Source organism: Daucus carota, chromosome 1 (genome assembly GCF_001625215.2).
Source record: "Daucus carota subsp. sativus chromosome 1, DH1 v3.0, whole genome shotgun sequence".
NCBI lineage: Eukaryota > Viridiplantae > Streptophyta > Magnoliopsida > Apiales > Apiaceae > Daucus > Daucus carota.
Genome location: NC_030381.2, coordinates 7,241,512 through 7,261,333, shown reverse-complemented (window position 1 = coordinate 7,261,333; position 19,822 = coordinate 7,241,512). Strand labels below are relative to the sequence as shown.

The 19,822-nt window shown below is 33.2% G+C and overlaps 1 protein-coding gene and 1 long non-coding RNA gene across 6 annotated transcripts; both read right to left on the bottom strand.

Annotated features, from left to right (window-relative positions):
• Positions 1-5,561: 5,561 nt before the first annotated feature.
• LOC108213329 (protein LAZY 1) lies at positions 5,562-9,455 on the bottom strand. Of its 2 annotated transcripts, none has more exons than XM_064091705.1 (6): positions 9,322-9,455; positions 8,184-8,250; positions 7,972-8,008; positions 6,768-7,488; positions 6,073-6,331; positions 5,562-5,835 (listed from the first exon to the last, which is right to left on the bottom strand). In XM_064091705.1, the coding sequence occupies exons 2-6, from the start codon at positions 8,236-8,238 to the stop codon at positions 5,816-5,818; spliced, it is 1,092 nt and encodes a 363-aa protein (XP_063947775.1). In that variant the 5' UTR covers positions 8,239-8,250; positions 9,322-9,455; the 3' UTR covers positions 5,562-5,815. The 2 variants fall into 2 exon arrangements, with proteins under 2 accessions (XP_063947775.1, XP_017240610.1); XM_017385121.2 differs by lacking the exon at positions 9,322-9,455 and adding an exon at positions 8,319-8,480.
• A 7,309-nt stretch (positions 9,456-16,764) lies between these two features.
• LOC135152074 (uncharacterized) lies at positions 16,765-19,123 on the bottom strand. 4 transcript variants are annotated; one of them, XR_010291205.1, is made up of 5 exons: positions 18,853-19,123; positions 18,559-18,623; positions 18,023-18,479; positions 17,681-17,852; positions 16,765-16,822 (listed from the first exon to the last, which is right to left on the bottom strand). It is a non-coding gene; the product is annotated as an uncharacterized LOC135152074 (long non-coding RNA). The 4 variants fall into 4 exon arrangements; XR_010291204.1 differs by having other exon boundaries at positions 18,023-18,476; positions 18,853-19,122; XR_010291203.1 differs by lacking the exon at positions 18,559-18,623 and having other exon boundaries at positions 18,023-18,476; positions 18,853-19,118.
• Between the last annotated feature and the right edge of the window lie 699 nt (positions 19,124-19,822).

The following is a 19,822-nucleotide window of genomic DNA, read 5'->3' as shown; positions in this document are numbered from 1 at the left end:
CAAAATAAAGATATTTTTTTTTTGAAATTAAAAAGGAAACACCTGAAACTTATTAATTTCCACATGCAAGATATCAATTATTCAATAGATCAGTGTAAGGAAAGTACAAAAACTTACAAGTGTCTCAAACAATATTCGAGCACATACTTTCCTTCTTTTTCCTTCTAAGATCGTCGCCAGATATCATATATCCGGTCTGTTGTTAAAATAAAAGTCTTTCTTATCTCTATCAAGAGAATATTGCAACATTATATACAAGTACTACACAAACAAAATTATTTAAAAAATTATTACCTGCATAGCATGTATCACCAGTCCATCTTTTTTGGAGCATTTTCTTCATTATTTGCTGCAACAAATGTCATATATATATATATATATATATATATATATATATATATAAAGATGATATGTCTATAATAAGTTCTAAATAAAAATTTTGAAATGTAAATTGGGGGATAATATATTTGTTGGTATCCAACCAGGCAAATTTCAATATTTTGTGACATTTTATATTTGTTAGTTCATAAGTAATAACATTCACTTCTCCTTGAACTAAATTATAATACAAACTTATAATTGAAAATCAATACTTCCAAACACATACACAAATATGAATGTAGATTTCAATTTACTTAAACACATATTCTAAAGAATTCGGGAGAATTCTTTGTAAATAACAAAAAACATTACATGATAGGCCAAATGACCAAAGTACAAAGATAATCCCAATCAGTGGTTATGACGAAACATATGGATCCCGTTGAATTAGGTGTTTGGCATTAACTATAAAGTTCATTATTGTAAGATATACCCTTTACTATGTCAATCATCTTATTGAGCAAACTAAATTCCAAAAGAATTCGATCGAAGATATGGAATATTGGGCCTCCAAAGTATTGATATAGATCCATTTTGAAGAGAGATCATCTGAACGGAAATTTTTTTGAGGTTTCTCGGTGGTCGTACCCATGTCGAGGTTGATTAACGATTTAATCCATTAAGAAGAAAATTAAAATAAATATTATTTATAATAAAATAAAAGAAAAAGACCAATCCCAAGGAGCATTCATCATGGGCATGGCTTAATCAAGGCTTCTTCGGTGGGATTTTCGTGTCCAAGTTTTATCTATGATTGAGTTCTTTTTTCCTAAAATACAAAAAAAAAAAATCCAAACAAAAAGTTAAGTAAATAATTCAAAATTGGGTGTAAACACCCACCTAGCGAATAGTTATCCTAGGCCGGGTTAAAAAAAAATACTTAGAGGGAGTAGCATACCCATGTTCTACTAAGCATATGCATGAGACCCATGTTCACAAGATAAATGTTACTTGGAGGTTATTTCTTATTCATGGCCTACGAGGACAATATTCGTGGAAGAGTTTGTAACTGATAGCCTATTCAATATGTTACATATGTCCTCCTTACAATGTGTAAATAAGAAAAAAAAATCATACAAAATTGAAATATAAAGTAAAATAAGAATAATTTGAAAAATAACATCGGATAAATGATGAAAATAGGAAATGACATATGTTTTCATACAAATGAGCATAATGAAATATTTTTAATGATTTATCAAAAATAATTCCTAGGGTGTGTCGTCTTTTGAAAAATATGGGAATATTTAAAATAATTATAGTTAAATAAAGCCCAGATAGAATCTGATCGAAAGCCTGACCTAAACCTCATAAGCACTTAATTATTATAAGAAAATTTTAACATATTCTAAACACTGCTCTATAAACACATGTAACCTCATATCTGAAATTCGAATAGGCACAATAAGCTAAACTGTTCCATAAATGAGTCTGTCTCAATTACTAATGAGGTTGTCTCCTTTGTTTGTCATGTTGTCTCAATTAACTGGCAATGAATAAATAGAAGATAAATAAAGACAGTATATAAAAGCAAGGACACTAGATATTTTTTACTTGGTTCGGCCTTTATTCTTGATCTATGGCCTACGTCCAAGTCCTTGTGCCAACTAGCACAGAGATTATTTTATTATTAATATAATAACACACTTACAATTTTACAGATTACAAACATAAGGCCTTCCAGGAAGAACCCTTCCCTTGACACAAATGTCACCAAGCAGATCATCTACCTAGCCACCTTGGCTTATGCTTTGTAATCCTATCTATTGTCACAATTCGACACAAGTAATATAAAATATAAATCACGCCCGTAAGGGTGGGTTCAGCTGGTTAAAGAGGGGACTTGTATCCTCTTGGTCATAGGTCCGACTCTCGAAAGAAGAAGGATTTGTGATTATGCCTCCTGGACCAGCTGAGCCTGTCGCTTAAGTGCGGTTTACCTGGTTCACGTAGTTTGCAGGCTATTGCGTGAGCCTGTGGGTTTACCCAGTAGCGGCTGCGGGTTCCTACGTTAAAAAAAATAAAAAATAAAAAAAATAAATTACAACTTGTAGAATGTATCATTCATAATTGAACAAATATGATCTTTTTGTAGAGCTTGTTTGAAGAAGACGTTTTTCACAATGATTGCTCAGTCATTTGAATTGTTGAATCAGATTGCATGCATATACAACCTATAAAATATAGCTGTTGCAATTTGAATATAATAGTTAGGATAAACAACTAGTATTTTGAATTTATTTAACAGACTAATCAAGTTGAAAATTGAACGTCAAAAAACAAAAGTCTGTTATGAAGATAAGTTAGAAAGAATAACCTGTTATAAGATAAGTTGTTAAAGATTTGAATGGTAACATTAAAATTATAAATAATTAAGTTTGTTAAAGGGATAAGAAGATATGAATAAGTCTGTTGAACTATATTCTCTTTAACAGAATGGGTTATCAAAAGGAAAATCATACTCCCTCCATCTCATATTAGGTTTCCTGTTTGACTATTAGGTGGTCAATTTGGCCAAATTTTGACCATTAATTAAAAAAAAATTATTATTTATTTTAAAAATCTGAAAAATGGATTTTGAAGGGGATTAGATTAATTTTCTAATAAAGTAAGATTATTTAATCTTTTTAAGTCGGATAATATATGTAATTTGCGGTCAAAGTCTAGTCAGTTTGACTTTTCAATAGTCAAAACAAGACATATAATATGAGATAGATGGAGTATAATATTAGTTGTAGAAGATAGGTGGCGTGAGCCGTTATTAAAACATTATAAAGTTGATCTGTCAAGTTTTTTTTTTTTAATGACAATAATAATATATATAAATTCGCCAAAATCCAAGGCCTTTACAACGACTTAGACCTTGATTACAAAATAAACCCGATCATAGAGAGACATAAAATTGATAGGACATGCCTGAAGACATGAACCGGATCCGGATGGAACCTACTACATCAAACCCCTAATAATTAAATAAGTACTTAAATAAATATTAAAGAAGAAGAAAATTAGGGCAGATGATTCAACCCTAACCCTTTGCTTTTACCACCTAAACCCCGTGCTCCACTAGCTGTTCATCTCCCTCCCAGAACCAGTCCTCGTACTCGTCCTCCGACATGATCTTAAAGTTTCCTTCGCAAGTACCAAGGCCCATGTCCAGCATCTAGAGTTCCATTTGTCAAGTTATAATCAGCCTAAGTCATTCATCACCTAAAAAATAGGGTAACAACAATCTCCCTCTCTTTACGATGATGAACAATCATAAACAAATCTCTCCCCTTGCCAAAAATTACTCAAATACTCATTAAGTACAAAGAATCCGTATTGTGTTCTGTATATAAAAAAAATCTATAAAGAAAAACTAAACACACAAATCTTAAATATGCATAATAATCCATTCAGATATACAAATCATTAAAATTCCATTACATAACATCTATCAAGACTCAGAGCATTGCTTGAGAATTCCTTTTCCCAAGCCTTCACTGCATTCCTGATGTCGCTTTTGAGGTGTGCAAAGTGGCGACGGCACAAGGCCTCAAAATTACACGGGCTCAAAATTTAGAAATCAATGTTTTATTTAATAAAAATAAATTTAGAGAATTAAATTGAAAATTATATATTTATTTTATTTCTATTTATTATAGATAAATAATTACATAATGTTATAGATTAGTTTATTATATCTATTTGCATTTTAAATTCTTTTATGTTGTATCTTTACTTTTTATATAACAATTACTCTTTTATTAAATGTTTTCATAATGTTTTTTACATATGATATTTTTTTTTCATATGTACAATAAATTTCATTCTTTTTAATGAAATATAAATATATCTCAAATGAATAAGACTTGAATTCATTCAAAATTCATATATTAATTTTGTTTAAAATGCTAGAATAACTGATTATTTAATAACATTATTTATCTTATTTTAAGTAACTTGTTTTAGTTTTATAGAAAAACAATATGTTTATTTTTTATTTATTTTTACAATACATCGTGAGGTATGTTTGGGAATGCTAAAAATTGCTGTGCAATTAGAAAAAATGTTGTTGTAAAAATCAGATACCCCGTGCAGCGACGGCCCTGCATCTTTACAACCCCAAATTCAAAATCAAGGGTTTTAGCCACTCGCTTATCGTGAGGCTTTTAAACTAACAGTTGCGAAGTGATCGAGTCCATAGTCTGCATCGAGTAATGAGAAAAAGTATTAAAAACTTCAAACTTGGAGGACAAGGATTGAATAGCAGCTGTATTAGCATCCACTTTCTCAATCAAAGAAGCAATAGGAGAAGTGAATTCGGAAGAAACATTGGGTGGAGGAACTGCTGAAGATGAAGGACCAGCAAAATGAACAAATATTAACTCATCGGAAGATGAAAAATCCAAATGATTATCAAAACTATCACAATTGAGTCAGTTTTGTCTAACTCAATTAAAACACCAAAATACTTTGGTGAGTAATGCTGGACAGGGAAGATGCATAAAATCGTACGTGCGACACTGTTCCATGTTTCGAATGATGAAAAGTGCTGTTAAGTGACCAATTCTAGGAGGAGGGCTTAGCAGGATCATATTATATTCTAACATTCCCCCTCACTCGAAAGCCCTTTTTGGGTCGAGAGTGGTGCCTATCGTTGGGGCATAAACTTGCCAGTGCCAAACTAAACGGAGTATGAAAGAGAAACAAATACAACAGGATGCAGTCCTGATACGTATGAAAGTGAAACGTTAGTGTGAAACAACTTGAAAAGGAGAGAAACAGGAGTCTTGAAACAACTTGCTGCGATCAGTTTGGGAACAAGGTGAGAATGATTCAAGTCTTTCCAGAACTTTGTCACATCTTTTGTAAACCACTCCTCTTTGAGCCACATATTCTCAAAGCGAAAACCAAACTTCTGCTTTAAATGGGAGATACTAAAAAGATCTAGATTAATTGGTTCATGATCCGATCAAGTGGTATGGTGGACTTTGAGATTTCATGAGTGACCGATTTGAGACCGTTTTGAATTCAGTGACCAGCTGGATATATCGAGCTCACACTTGATTATTAACCCTTTTGAAAAATGAATGAGTGAAGTCTGTTACTTCAACAGAGTGTGCAGAAATGGGGGGCCTAATGAAAATTCAGATGCTCGGGGCAATTCAAGTGCTCAAGGTCTGTGGGCATCGCTCTGGTAAAACAGGTTTTATGTATTGCTCATTTAGCTCAAATTTAGTTACATACATGACCAGAATCACTTTGATCGTAACAATATAGCTTTTCTTGCTGACTGTCATTCGATGACTTGAGATCACTATGACTCATACGTCATCACTGACATGATACTTGCTAAAATGATAAACCATGCGATCAAACTCACACATCACACACTCACACATCACACGTAAATCACAAAGATGACAACATAACAGTACTGTTTGGCCCTTTAGAGCTCCAGAACCAGATCTGCAATGAAAACAGTAGAGTGTGAAACAAACTAATTGATTTCATTTCTTTATTAATGTCATCTTAGACAAAAAATTATTCTATATCTCTATTGTTGTTATTATTATTATATATTTATATATTCGTGTGTGGGCATGTATTTATATTCTAATGAATTATATTTTGCTTTTCGAGTCTGAGTTCAGTTTAACCAAGTTATGATAGCACCCCCTGTTTGCGAACACAATTGGTACTTACAGTCTGCATCTGTTTTAATCCAGTGTCCCCCATCTCCGGCTGAATGGCTCCTGTCAAAGCTATCATGATTATTGCTAACAGATATTACATTTTCCTTCAAAATAGTCTTTTTAGGAAACTTGTGATTGCGTTTTTCTAGGATTGTCACAGCTCTATCTTCTTTTTTTGTTCTGTCCTCATACTTGTGTGGCTTGTTCATTTTCTGGACAGGAAATATTGATATTTCTGGATGAATCCTTTTCTGCAACAGTCTTAAGACCTGCATGTACACAGAGAAACATGAAATTTAGTCTACTAGTAATGTTTGACTTAGTACTATGACCCTCTCCTTGATATTGGTCAACGGAATTATATCATTGTGATTTTTGCTTGTTGGTTCATAATAGTCTAAGATCATTGGTACAATTTATGGTTTAAACATAGGTTCAACAGAATAAAATCAGAAACTACAGAAACCCAGGCTCCCTTAATTTTCCTAATAAATCTTTAGCCAGAATGACTATGACTCAGCATATGTTACTGATTCAGTTTCTTAATAAACGCATACTAGAATCAATCTGTTGGCAGTTACATTTATACGATAACTGCCATTTTTTCATCCAATAATGGATATATAGCATAACTATATGCATATATAGCTTTTTTTTGATGCAATTAAACTAAAAGGATAAGAGATGCAGTATCAGGTGACCAACCTTAGGGAGTTTCCTCTTGGTTGAAACATTGCCAGCAGCATGATCATTAACAGAACATTTGCTGCCCCCTGAGGTACCATGAATCTTTCCGAGCATCTTCTTCATGAATTTTAAGGCACATGTTCCTTTAGTTGCCGTCCTGCCTTCTTCATTTTGTTCCTTTTGTTGCTCAGGGTTTTTGTAATCATTCTTAAAGAGGTCCCCAAGTGATCGCTTTTCTTTCTTCACCTCTGCTCCTATTTCTGGACATTCAATCGATGAACTAAAAAGATACTGTTGTAGTGGCCATGTCACCATGTTTTTATCTTCTTGGGCATCAGTTTCTTCGATGTGATAACCACCGAGCGTAATAGTGCTAACAAAGCTGCTCCTTTCTGATGAGTCATAATCAACATCTTTTGCTTCAGCTTCAAAAAATTTCTCTAGTTCATTGTTTATAAGCTTTAACTCAGTCTCTGTTACTAAAGTTTCTTTTTCATTTGCACTTTGACAAGATATAGCAAACTTTGGTGTTGTAGGCTCTGCAACATTAGGTTCTGCACCGAGGGTTCCAATTGTTAGAAAACCATGAAAGAGCTCAGACATCATGACAGCGGATTCTTCTTCAGACACTTCTTCCTCTTTTGCCTTGAGGCCATTAGAATATCTTGAACATTCCCATTTGTTCTGCTTTGTGTGTGCAGAGGTGTAGCTTGGTTCTGAATGGTATTGGGGCTCATCACGGGCGGACCGACATATAAGGGAATGGGTGCCCAGGAACCCACTTGGGCCTGAGCTTAAGAAATAAGTTACAGTGAATTTATTTTTGGAATCCACTATCATATTAATGAGGAACCCACTAATATAAAGAAGCCTAAAGAATATTACACAGTCCAATACACAATACAAAAGAAAAGGTTGTAGTAGTAGTTTATCACGTTTAAAAATAATAACAGAATTTACTATCTCTGCTGCTCGTGCTTTGTCCCTTTGATCCTCTCGGTAGGATTTTAAAAAATTAACTTCTCTTGAACTCCTGGTGAATCTTTTAAAACCCACTTAAATTCTTGATGAAAACACTATAGGAAACAATTTTAAAGTTTAAAATATTTCTGATATTAATGTATTTCATATTATTTATAATTATTATTACATCTTTTTATTTTAACATTTATATTAGGAACCCACTAAAATAATTTTCTGGGTCCGCCACTGGGGCTCATCAAATGGCAGCTGTGCAGAGAGACAAGAACAGGAGTTCCCTGAAACAGTAAATAAAATGGTTAGTAATATAACGCAAAGCTATTCTTGAAGTGGAGTAGTATCAAGCGCCTGACCTAGGTCAGTTTATCTATATTTATCTCCTTATTACTTGGAGCAAAAGTTGATGAAAAGAGGTACGAATAAGATACAGTGGATTGAGTAAGGTGGACATACCAATTGATAATTTTTTCAATGGCTGAATGTTGTCTTGCTTTGATTTCCGGTACATCCAATTTAGAACCTGCATACAGTGAAATATGATGCTTAGAGGCTTCACATGTAAGGTAAATTTGATTAACATAGACTGACCTTCATGTTGAAATGTTGCAGTAGTTAATGATAAACTAGTTTCGCTGAGGAAGGAGGTGTAGTGATGGGATCATTTATAATATAGACATGAATAAGTTGGAGGATGTTTTCTTGTGGATTGTCAGTGATAGGAAACCACGAACTGCTAGAAGTGTTTAAGATAGAAATAAGCAGAGAGAAACGTAGAGAAGATTACAATATTATTGTTGGCTGTTCCTTGTCAAAACTGTGTCATCGGAACGAATAGGGCAGTCAATTAAGACCCACATGTTGGGGATATTGCTACTCCATGGAGATGCTCGCTTGGAGTTGGTTATGCATATTTTTCTTTTAAACTATTTACTAAGTAATACAATAGTATAAGCAGATGTGAATGTCTAATTGAGTGCTAGTTGCCTAGTCTTGTATCCAGATGTTTTTTTTTTCCGGGGCAAATCACACAATTTATAATAGTTTCACCAGATTTACATTAATAGTTGGCTCCTGCAATAGATGATAGGTAATTGCAGTCGACAGATACTTATAAATCTATTTGGAAAGGTGTTGCTGGAATACAAGGAACAGTGCTGAGATGGAAGGGTCATTTCATAATGAACCAGACTTCAGTCAATAGGGTACAACGGAGGCCCTTGCAAGTTTTTTACAGGTTTAGCTTTCAGTAAGGTGTTTCATAATGAAGAGGGGTGTATGGAAGCTATATGTCCAAGTTCCCTGGTGAATATAGATTCTTATGGATATTTCTTAATTGTTTAGAAGTTGTCGGTTGCTCAATAATAAGTTAGCAAAGTAAGTAAGAATCAACCAGTCCTTGAATTGTTTAGGTGTCTAAGCAATTCGATAGCAAATTAGCAACAGTCTTTGACACTTTGTGATAGAAATTCTTGCGCTACATGTAATGATATCTTACAACAGGTTGGGCTAAAACATTTATATACTTGCAAGATATATAAATATCATAAAGAAAGAAGTACTTTAATAATTAATGTCAAAAGCGTAACATTACCTCCCCTTTGGATCGCTATCAGTCGCTCTATTTACTTCTCTTTCTAAATGGTCACCTGCAGAAATATAAATTCTTACATGTCCGCAACCAGAGGCTTAAGCTGTCAACCTCCTATTGTCAAAAGAGGGGTATCTAGTAAGTTTTGAGCCAAGGGACTCTTCTGTGCTTACTACTTAATATGTGCTGACATGCAAAACGAAACTATGCGCGATACCTGCAATAGATCACTTAATTGTGCTACAACATTAAGAATGTGTGTAGGGGTAGGTTGTATCCGTCCTGATAGTTAGCAACTGTACCTATTACTCTATCTGCTGAGAAATATAGTCATGACAAAATCTAGTGCTCTGTACTATTGTGTTTCAGATGATCCTAAATTTGTAAATTGCGATTCTGATGAGTCCTTTCCTTTTTTATATTTTCTAGTTGGATCACAACATTGGTACTTTAGAGCAACTCCAATTGTTGGCATCCTCGAGGTGTGACCACTTTGCCAAATAATGAAAAATATCAATATTTTTATCATATTCCTCACTTCCACATCATTTTAAACATCCAATCTTTCATTAAACGGGCAATGGTCGGCACCCATAGATGTCAACTTTTATTCATGATATATTATTAATGAATGTGACCACAAATGAAGTTGACACCCTAGTTTATGGGATGCCAGCTCATATTGCTCATGTTTGGGACCATAAATGAAATTGACACCCTACTTTATAAGATGCCAGCTCCTATTATTTATGATTGGGATCACAAATGAAGTTGACACCCTACTTTATGAGAAGCCAGCTCCCACCAGCATCCCCACAATTCCAGTAGAATGCTCACAAAGGTGTCATGCAATGTGGCATTGACATCTCTTGTTGGAGTTGGTCTTAGTTGACGACAATGAGTGATGCTCAACTGGAAACCCATCTCTAGGAAGTGCTTGTCTGATTGTGCATGATACGCGTCAAGCGGTAAGTTCTCTACTATGTAGCTGCTGCCTGTGTTGCAACTTGCAACTCCTTAGCACATCTTGTATACAGAATCATATGTCTAAGTCTAAGTTTTGTATGCTTTTCATAATTGATGCTATCTAAGATGCTAAATGAGTCATTGTCTCAGGAGTCGTGAATTGTTTTTGAAATCTTAAGAAGTCAACGAGAGTCATTAAAAGTCTATAAAATCCATTGAAGTCATCCTCCCAAAATTTGTTATTAAAAGTCATGATACAATACCAGCCCCTAAGTTTACTCGGTTGTTAGGAAGTTGAGTCAGTCACTTCTTGTGTTAGGTTTATTGCAATTATACTGCAAGTGTGACTTAATTCTGTTGATGATGGTGTGGTTGACAGTCTCGTGAGTCTGTGACAGGGATATTCATCTGCAGAAATACTGGAAGCAGCTAATTTTTCGACTTAACATCAACTTTCATCAGGGACGGGTCATCACTTTACTAGAATCATCTGATAGTAACAGATCCTTTTTCTGTTATTCGACGTCCAAGCATGGAAAAGACGACGTTGCAGAATTTGATTGCAAAAAATCATGTCAATATCTCAATTATTGTTCATCCCAGGAGAGGACTGACAGATGGAAATGTCATGTAGATTTTTTGGCCTCCTTTTTCTTTTTCATGTAAACTTTATGTGAGCAGAAAAAGATTAAGTTCCGATGAACTAAACGATAGTATAGTTGCCTCTTTTGTTGAATAAAAAGACAAAAGGGATATGTACCTGCTCCTCACTTGATAATCAAACAAACAAGTAACTTGCAGATATGTTGATCAATTTGTCGGGGATGCTGATTATTTACATTAGATTTTCCACTGTGGTTACATGTGAATATGTTATATATTATATATTATATTTGATGGGTTTTGGTCCCTGACAACTGATTGTCAAGAGACTTTATCTAACACACAGCTCCATTACCATCAGATCTGTATTTCAAGGGTCTGCTATGATTTTCCGCGGATAAGAACTTTTTCTATCCGCGGAAAATTATAGCGAATACTTAAAAAGACAAAGTTTTAATCTGGACCCTTGAAATATAGATCCGACGTCCCTGAAAATGTGTGTTAAATAACCTGTCCTGACAACCAGGATCCATATGAGTACAGATATCATCATCGGAATAAAATAACATTTTATTACTTATATTTTAAAAAATTATATTATATTTTAGGTACTCATGTGACGGAACACTCTCGAGATACTCTTGCTATCAGTTCTTCAACTCATTGCCATTTCTTGAAGTGTTGCAGGTTTGGTGTTGGATTTAATTGTGATGTGTCGAAAAACACCAAATAATAATGCTATATGGGGCATCCTCTTGAGTACCATCTTTTTCATTTTTTGTTCTTTCAAAATAGTGCTCTACTAAGGACTAAGGAGTATCCTTTTCATTCTTCTTCTTTGATAGGATTATAATTTTCATTCTTCCCGCGTCTTCTCTATCATTGTTTTACTTTTTCTTTCTTGCCATTGTCATTGTTTTTCTTCCCGTCAAATTAAATCGCAGTCATTCGACAGCGTTAGAGCATCTCCAACGGCGTTGGTTATAATCGTTGGCTAAATTGGACCTGTAAGACATTATGTAAAATTTGTTGAACCTGTAACACATTTTGTTTCAATGATACTGGCTATATTGATTGGCTATAATTTAAAAATAGTATGTTATTAATATTTTAAATTGTTAAAATAGAATATATCAGTTCAATATGGTAATAAATGATGTACAATCTTCCTACAGATTTTCTTACAGACCTGTAGAGGTTCGACAAATTTAGTCATCCATAGGAGGTTGGCTAAATTTATAGACAACAGCTGAGCATGGTTGGAGTTGAGTTTTTGAAGCTGTTGGCTAAATTTTTTTATTTTAAGTATGCCAACTCACCTTTTAGCCAAGGGTTTTAGATGGTTGGAGATGCTCTTATACATGAAAACGGATGTAAATGAGTCGATAAAAACTCTAGAGATGTTATATTTGGTTAGCAGTTTATCGACACGAATTTGGCTCTAAAAAATAATCTGATTTGAGTTTGGATTACTGAGGAAAAACGTTTTCATCTATGATTATGCCTGGTTAAGAGAATATTAGGGTCTGTATTTGTGTTTGAGTTGGATTTGAAATGCGGTATATGTGTATTTAACAAAGTGATCATAAGTCACTTGAAACAACTCGAAGAGATTCCTTATACATTTGTTGTGGTTAATTTTCAAAGAAGTTCAAATTTTAAATCAAAGTCACTTAAAATAATTTCAAGAAATTCAATGTGTACATTTTTAGTTATTTTGTGAATAAATTCCTTTAACAGCCTCTTGACCATTCTCTGAAAATTTAATATTTTTACACATCTCCACCCTCCTCATTTCTTTTTATATTAATAAGTATGAAAAGCTCTGCATGTTGAAAAAGCATTGTTTCTCTTCCATGGATATTGATATGAGTTATAATTAGCCTGAGGGTGTTCCAAGTGTTCAACGGAACAGGGCCCAAAATTTTGAGGGGCTCATTTTTTAGTGTCTTATGCACATAATATATAGTCTTGGAAAAAAAGTAATTATAATTTCATTTCAAAAAAGAAAAGTGCAGATAGAATAAAATTTAAAAAATAATACACGCTAACTAATTATCGATTATGATTATAAGTAAACTTAAAACATGTTATATTGATCTTAAAGATTAAAATTAATCATAATAATTTAATATAGACTACTAGTCTTACTTATTTCATTAAAATATAATACAACCGTGAACACTAAGGTTTTGTAGACAACTTCTACATTTTATCATTTTTTTAGTAATTCAATTCTTAGGTGATTAATTTATTTTATTTTATAACTACATGCAATGTTTACATATTAAATGAAAAATATTAACTTATAAAATTTCATTGATTAAATTACATATTTATATAAAATTTAAATAGGTTTACATATAAATTAGGTTTATGTCATTGTTTTTTTGTTTATAATGATTACATCATATTAATTATGTACTTGTAATTTATCTCTTGATTTTCGATATATTTAAATTATATTATAAAAGAAGATATTTAGTTAATTTTTGTATTTTATTTACTTTATTATTTTATTTTAATTATAGGGCACCTGTCTAAAATTTTGTACAGGGCACATAAAATCTCAGGCACGGCTCTGTAATTACCCCAATTATTTTATAGATAATTAAAGAAGGCACAAAAGGAAAGTAGTCCATTTAATAAAGACATGGAATAACAATATAATTAATTTCGTAATTAATTAATAAGATTGAGTTAAATTCCACTAAACATTCATAATTGAGGTATATGGATTGTCAAATCTCAAGGCACGAGCCCCTAGCCTCATCAAGGCCCGTATCTGAAATTTCTGGCCCAACTAGGAAACTACTAGAAGGATCTAGAGCTTTATCTCTAAGAGTCCTAGATGGCTTCTAACTACTTAGAGATTAGAACTCTTAAAGATGACCAAGAATCCTGAATAATCACCACTAACTAAGATAATGATCAAAGAACACTTATATCCATCACCAACTCTAAAACAGAATTTTACTCTATTTATAATACTTCAGATATTTATATAAAGGGCTCTACCCATCATAACTAGAACTACTTTTTTTTGACTTGATTTTTTTTTGATGTGTTTTAAATTAATTTCGGCAAGTGCACGGTGTATGTTATTAGCATAGACTAGTTAGTACGAGATCGTATTCACAAAGAGACAGGTTTCAAGAAGTTTAATCTAATTTTTGTAAATTGCTTCCGGAGTCATGTGAGAAGGTGTCCGAGCTAAGTCATGTGAGAGCTCCTGTAGCAATCTGTAAATGGGTGAAACCTCAACAACATTGGGTTAAAATTAATATCGATGTTGCATTGTTTGAAGGTATCGGATGCATATGGATGATGAGTGTAGTGCGAGGAGTCGATGGCCAATTCTTGATGGTTCGAAGTATGAGAAGAGAGGGCTTAATACCTCTGAGGGAGGCTGAAGCTTTATGTCTGAAAGAAGCATTGTCTTGGATTAAGGATAAAAACTTTCGAAGATGTGTATTTGAAACTAATTGTCAAGTTTTGGAGAGAGCATGCAAAGGTGTTAACGGAAGATCATGTTTTGAGACTATTGTTAGGGATTGTATTGATTTGTTTCACCACTTTGATAAAGTGGAGGTGTGTTTTGCTCGTAGATCTGCGAATGGTGCGGCTCATGCTCTTACAAGGATAGCATATTCTATGTCAGAGTCTAGAGAATGGCAGTTAAATGCCCCTGAGTTTATTCATCATGTAATCTCTTCTGAAACTTTATGAGTAATGCGAGTACGTTCTTTGACAAAAAAAAAATAAATTGCTTCCGGAGTAAAAAACAAGTGTTAGGTTCAAAGTATCGTAGAAGGGGGGTTGAATACGATACTGAAAGAATATCTTCGATATATAATTATTTATATATTTGTTTCGGTATTTGTGACAAATATTAAAATTAATTCACCTAGTAATCCTCCCAAATAGGTCATTAATTTATTTGATTAATTAAAAGTAGAAAGTTATCTTCGGCAAGTAATTTTAATCTCTGAATATTTCTTCGCATCAAAATATATGTATTTTAAAAGAAATTTTTCTGATTACGCAGTAGTGGCGCCGAGACATATCGTGAGTCTACGATTATCTCTTTCTTGCTACTGCAACATTAAATTACATGAATCTCGAAAAAGGACTATCAATATTTGATATTCTCAAGAGTACTCATGTTACATTATTTACAAAATTTATATTTAAAGTAATTTATTCCATATTTAAACATTTATTATCTCTCGGAATAAATTAGTTTAAATCTTTCAAAAATTATTAAATCTATCATTCCTCAAGATTTATTTTATTCAAGGAAGGATTTATTTTCTCCATATTAATATTTGTCTCTAAAAATATTAATATCAGTTTTATACCTCTTCTGGAATATTTTCTCCCGGTCTCTCAAATTCAGTATTTTTCGGAGAAAAATATTCGCAATACTTAGAAAGCTCTTTCAACGTATCAAAATCATGATTTATCATGGACAAAATTTTTCTAAGTATTTTGGTATTAAAACCTTCGTCAAGTATCCTTTTGTATTTTTCAAAAGACGAAGTGTTTCGATTTTTCATAAAACGGCTTTTATCTTAGAATATCGGTTTAAATACCTTAAGATTATTCCCGTCCCTCAAAAGTATTTTATCTTTATGAGAATATATTTTAAGTATTTATTCAAGTTTTAATTTTGGCCATAATCCCTCTCTGATAATTTCAAAAGAATTATCGTATTTTATTTGAAACCCGAAAACATGATTTATCGTTTTAAATTCAAATAAAATACTTTCACTTACCAAAATGACTTGAAACTTGAGATTAGCCAAATAAATATTATTCTTAGTGCATGATTAAATTTTCATAATTTTCCGAGAACTTTCATTTCGGAGCGTTTTCCATCTGCCGACCCGATAACTGACTGAACGTTTGACCAAGCTAGGGTTGACCAAAAATTACCAAAATTTCCAGAATGCCATTTTATAATATTCTAAGATTTATCATATTTTTTCCATAATTTATTTCGCACGTTCGAAATATCGCGTTTTTATTGTAACGGATTTTATCGGTATTTCGTAAAGCGTGTCTGTCTTTTAGTGCATTAATTGCACAGAATTTTTAGTCCAAGATGCTGGTCAAGAACACCTTTTTAGGTGTAGGGGACAAGGGGACAAAGTTCAGTGGTGGCCAAGGTTTGGTTAAATTACCATTTGCATTTTTACTTCTACTTTCTTCACATTTAACCCACCCAATCTTGCCTATAAATACCACTCTCCCCCCATTCATTTCTCCCAAGCTAATAGCCAAATATATGCTGAGATTTTAGAGAAGAAACACTCTCCCAAAGTTTGTTCAAGTGCCCACTTCTTCTACTTCTTCTTTAAAACCTTCGATTCTTCATTTATTCCGATATATACAAGGTTTTAAACCCCGAAGCTTCGTTCCACCCAACCAAGCCTCGCTCATCTTAGCATTTTCATAAACCACTATTTTCGACCTCCTGAAGGGCTGCCTAAATTCGTTCATGTGCTTAAAATCATATCGAACCTCCGACGAATTTCTCCGGCGAACTTTCGTGCATTAATCTTGTAAGTGGTTTCTTTTAGCTTCAATCATCCGAGTCTTAATCGACCATTTTCAAAGGGCTTTATAAACAAAATTTCTCTTCATCTTAAGCTCTCTTGATTTCAAATTACTCGAGTTGGCCACTCGTTATTATCGGGAATTTTGTGCACTAACTTTACTTACTCACTAACTCATAATTTGTGCTCCCATTCCCATCACTCCCATACCCTTCTTGTTTTAGTGAGACACCCATTTTTCAGCCCTGTGCTTGATGGGGATATCATTAAGATAAGATACGTGGTTTACGTGTTTATTTTCAGAACGTGTGTGTTGGGTGTGGTTTGCTACTGAAGACCTCATGAAACACATCTCCATCTGACTTGATGCTTGTCTGGCATATCAGCTTACCAATTAATCCTATTTTCAGAGTGTATTAATTTATGCAAGAATTAAGTAGATATTGTGGTCTTCTTATAGCAATTTAGCATCCACTGTGGCAACGACATAACATACTTGATTAATTACATAAACACACAAAGCTGAACACACATTTTCTTGTCCACCGCAAATACATTTAAAAAGTCTTCCGTCCTGCTATGATGCACTCCCTCTGTTTTGAAATATAAGTTGCTTGATTAATATACATTTGACACACATTTCTAAGTTTTTTAATTGCATAGCTATGATTATTTTTTTTTCTAAATTTTTTTCTGAATTATAATATTAATCATATATTTTTATTCAATTTTTTAAAAAACAATGATTGTAACTATATGGTTAAAGACTTAACAGTTTGTGTTAAAAAGTCAAGTAACCTATATTTTAAAACTATTCATTTATCGACTTTAGCTAAGTGTGTAGTGTATAATGATTGCTAAAGCAAAACCATTCTGTAGAACATCATCTTTTGGCCATGATAATCGACATATAATTGTACTTCAAATTTAATGCACACACATGCACAACATCAAATACCACATATTTTCATGATCAAACTGATGAGTTAACATCGAGAAGGATGCAAAAAACAGCGCCAAATTTATTATTTAGCAAAAAAAGTTTAAAGGCGATCAAATATGTGCGCGGGAGAGATACCGTAAATTAGATAGTAGAACAATGCTGAATTAAATTATAGTGATTAGTGAGCTGTTATAGCAAGCTATTGATGCCGTGAGAATTTAAAAATGAAACTGAAATAATGATAGAGACATGTAAATTAGATGGAGAGATGAATTGGAAATGTATAAACCTTGAGCGATAAAAGATGTCCGAGAGAGCGATGAAGCAAGGAACTGACGACATCAATTAAAAGCTTCAAGTCGTTGCAATTGTTGTGGTGATGTTGGCCATGCTAAGCTCTATATATAATCTGATGGTGAACTGCTCACTCATTTTACCGGTGCCTCCAGCCTCCACCATAGCTGCATAAAATTTCCAAAAATATTAATTCTTGTAAAATTACCGAACTTCAACAATCAAAAATGAATATCCTCACACCAGAAATAATGATCATCATCTCTATGTCACTGTGTATTCACTAAGGTAAATGATTGTTCAGTTTGCCACATAGTGAGCTGTGTCTTGTGCTCACCTGCTCAAACTTCAGAAAACAAGCAAGGAAATAGCAGCCATACATTGTGCCAGAGCATTTGCCTTGTCAAGCCACATCATTTGCTTTCTCATTTTTTAATCTGTCAATCACTCCAAATTCTTGTCCTGCTGGCCAACTCACTTGCTTAAACTGCTGCAGTAATCAGCTCCGAACTGCGTAGAACATGAGTCAACGATCAACAAAATCCACAAGCCTTTTCCTCAGTGAAACAAAATCAAGCACATGATTAAATGAGTCATCATGAAGCTCCTCATTAATCCAATCCGTTATAGTTTTTTCGACCACGGACTCAGGCCCTGAAGAGTGGGACGAAACATCACATACAACTCATTTTCAATTTTTATCAAAAAATGAATAGCATTAAAGATCAGCTCTTCAGATAATCTAGTCCATAGGAGGTAACATGATGAATTTCGAGCAAATCTGCAACTCTCTGCTACAAAATTGAAATTTGTTAAATCCTTATCCAGTTTAATTATCAAAATTGAAACAACAAAATCGAAATATAATAAAACCTGCTAAACTCGTGTTCCAGTTCAATTACCCAATGATTACTGATTAAACTAAAATCTGCAACTCTCTGCTACAAAATTGAAATCTGTTAAACTAAAATCTGCAACTCTCCACTACAAAATTGAAATCTGTTAAACCCTTATTCCAGTTTAATTATCAAAATTTGTAACTAAACTACAAAATCGAAATATAATAAAACCTGCTAAACTCGTATTCTAGTTCAATTACCCAATGATTACTGATTAAACTATAAACTCTAAAATAAATAGATAATGAAATATAGTATAGTACAGTACCTTGATAAGCTCAATGTTCAACTGCGATTCAGAATGTTCTGTGACCTCATCGCCGCTTCCAAAGCCGAAGCCATCAATCTCAATCGGTTCCATTGTTATTCAGCGTCGCCAAACGAAGCGCAATAGTGGCTGATCACCGTGGATAAATGATTCACGATCATTGTTTTGCAGAATAAATGATATGGGGAAGAGGAAGGGCCGAAAGGTTGGAACGGTACATGTAATAAGATATAAATAAATAAAAAGGGTATAATTGTAATTTCACATGATTTAATTGGCTCCATCAAAGTCCATGTTGCAGCATTATAAATATAATAGATAGATAGATTACACCAATATAACTGCAAACTTATCCCTCAACATTCTACAGTCTTTATGCCTGCAATTAGTTCTTTAACTGTCTAATCTTGGACTTCCAAGCTAGTTGTCATGACGCATGTAGACTGTGCAGCTAATAATCCCAACCAAGTACAATCCTAGTCCCACAGCTACTCGCGTTCAAACCAAGTAAAAGCAACCTAGTATAAGTTTGTCCAATTTTAAGGCCTATCAGTTCTTATAAATTTAAGTTTAAGTTGTTTGTAGGCAGCTTCTAATCTCACACAGGCCAATCATTGACAAAATACGGGAAGTCAATGCAAGTATAGTTTTGTCTTTGTTGAACATAGTATAAGCAATATTTTGAGTGAGTTTATCAGTCAAACATAAATCACCAGAATATCACACATCACATGCAAGAGGTACTAGAAAATCACACAAAATATCACACACATAACATAAAATCTCCAAATAAAGAATAACATCACTTCAAAATACTAATTAACTAGAGATATAAACAAACATAAAGAAAGGTAAATAAATCAGAGGTATAAAATCATCACAATATCACACACATAAGAGAAAATCTCCAAATAGAGAATAAAATCACTTAAAAATACTAAATAAAAGAAGGTATAAACAAACATAAATA

Coding starts and splice junctions, on each gene's coding strand:
- LOC108213329 (XM_017385121.2), bottom strand. Junction 6,332..6,767: donor CCAAGAGGAAACTCCCTAAG/GTTGGTCACCTG, acceptor GTGTACATGCAG/GTCTTAAGACTGTTGCAGAA. Junction 5,836..6,072: donor GATTAAAACAGATGCAGACT/GTAAGTACCAAT, acceptor TTTTCATTGCAG/ATCTGGTTCTGGAGCTCTAA.